At 44.9% G+C, this 1,103-nt stretch overlaps 1 protein-coding gene across 1 annotated transcript; it reads right to left on the bottom strand.

The window, feature by feature from the left end:
- Positions 1 to 298: 298 nt before the first annotated feature.
- Positions 299 to 759, bottom strand: LOC6049798 (cuticle protein CP14.6). The gene has a single exon (XM_001866469.2). It carries the CDS (start codon positions 686 to 688, stop codon positions 371 to 373), a length of 318 nt encoding a protein of 105 aa, XP_001866504.2. The 5' UTR covers positions 689 to 759; the 3' UTR covers positions 299 to 370.
- Between the last annotated feature and the right edge of the window lie 344 nt (positions 760 to 1,103).

Here is a 1,103-nt window from a genome sequence, read left to right as displayed (position 1 = left end):
CTAGTCACCTATCCACCTATCAGTTTTATTTCTTTCTTCTAATATTTGAGAGTTTAATTCCACCGAAAATATCGGTTTTGCCCATAATTCCAGAAACCCTTAAAACCACTTTGACCTAGAGAGCCTATATGTATGTAGGTCCCTACTTTGACCCTCATCTACTGTTATTTTTCATTCCAAAAATCACATAGCAACGCACAGCTCATCGGATTTCAGAGTTTTTTCAGTTGTTTAAAGAATGCACACATTTTCAGCAAAAATAGAGGATTTTCACAACTAAATATTGCCATGAAACAAATATTTTCACCATTTTTAAACTTTTTATTAACACACTTTTCACAAACTGTCCATCGCGGTATCTTTTCCAGAACTAAGCCTTGGGTAGATGAGGTGCCTCTGGCTGGAATCCGTTCTCGTCGGCAATGTAGTTAACGGTGTAAACCTGGCCATCGTCAGCCGTGAATGAGTACGATCCGCGGACCACAATGGCAGCGTTGTCATCTCCGAATGATCGCAGCTCGGCCGTTTCCTGCTGCTGGATTCCGTTGCTCGTTTCCACCTGGTAGCTGTATCCGTCGATTCCCTTGTGGTCATTGTCGAACCGCACAATCTGGGCATCCTTGTTGGGCACCGGAACGGCTACGACAGCCGAAACCACCAGACAGACGAAAGCTACCGCGAATTTCATGGTTTTTTTTTACCGTGCGGAAGCTCGTTGCAAGCGCGTTGAAGTGCAGTTAATTCGACTAGACAGTAAACTGATTTGACTCCGGCAGGGGCATCCGATATTTATACGCAAAACCGTCACCGAGGGAGCATCCACCGCCGCCAACATTCCGATTAAAGTATGTGACATTCTTTTGGGCTGAGACAAGCGTGCATTCGTAAGAAATAAGTCGCTGAAGAAGCTGCGAGGATGCACCAACCATCGGCTATTATGGCGCCATTCGAATGATCCGTTGGATATTTCTGATACAATTTAGTTTTTTTTTTCTTCTTCAAAAACCAATGTCACTCCACCACCGCCAGTGTCGCCTTAAGCCCCAGTGAATGTCATCGTCGACGGGGGACACATTTTGGGGACGAATCCAAAATTGGTTGCA

The sequence above is a fragment of the Culex quinquefasciatus genome, chromosome 3 (genome assembly GCF_015732765.1).
Source record: "Culex quinquefasciatus strain JHB chromosome 3, VPISU_Cqui_1.0_pri_paternal, whole genome shotgun sequence".
In the NCBI taxonomy this organism is placed as follows: Eukaryota; Metazoa; Arthropoda; class Insecta; order Diptera; family Culicidae; genus Culex; species Culex quinquefasciatus.
This window is presented reverse-complemented; position numbering and strand designations above follow the sequence as displayed.

Coding starts and splice junctions, on each gene's coding strand:
- LOC6049798 (XM_001866469.2), bottom strand. CDS start 688: ATGAAATTCGCGGTAGCTTTCGTCTGTCTGGTGGTTTCGGCTGTCGTA.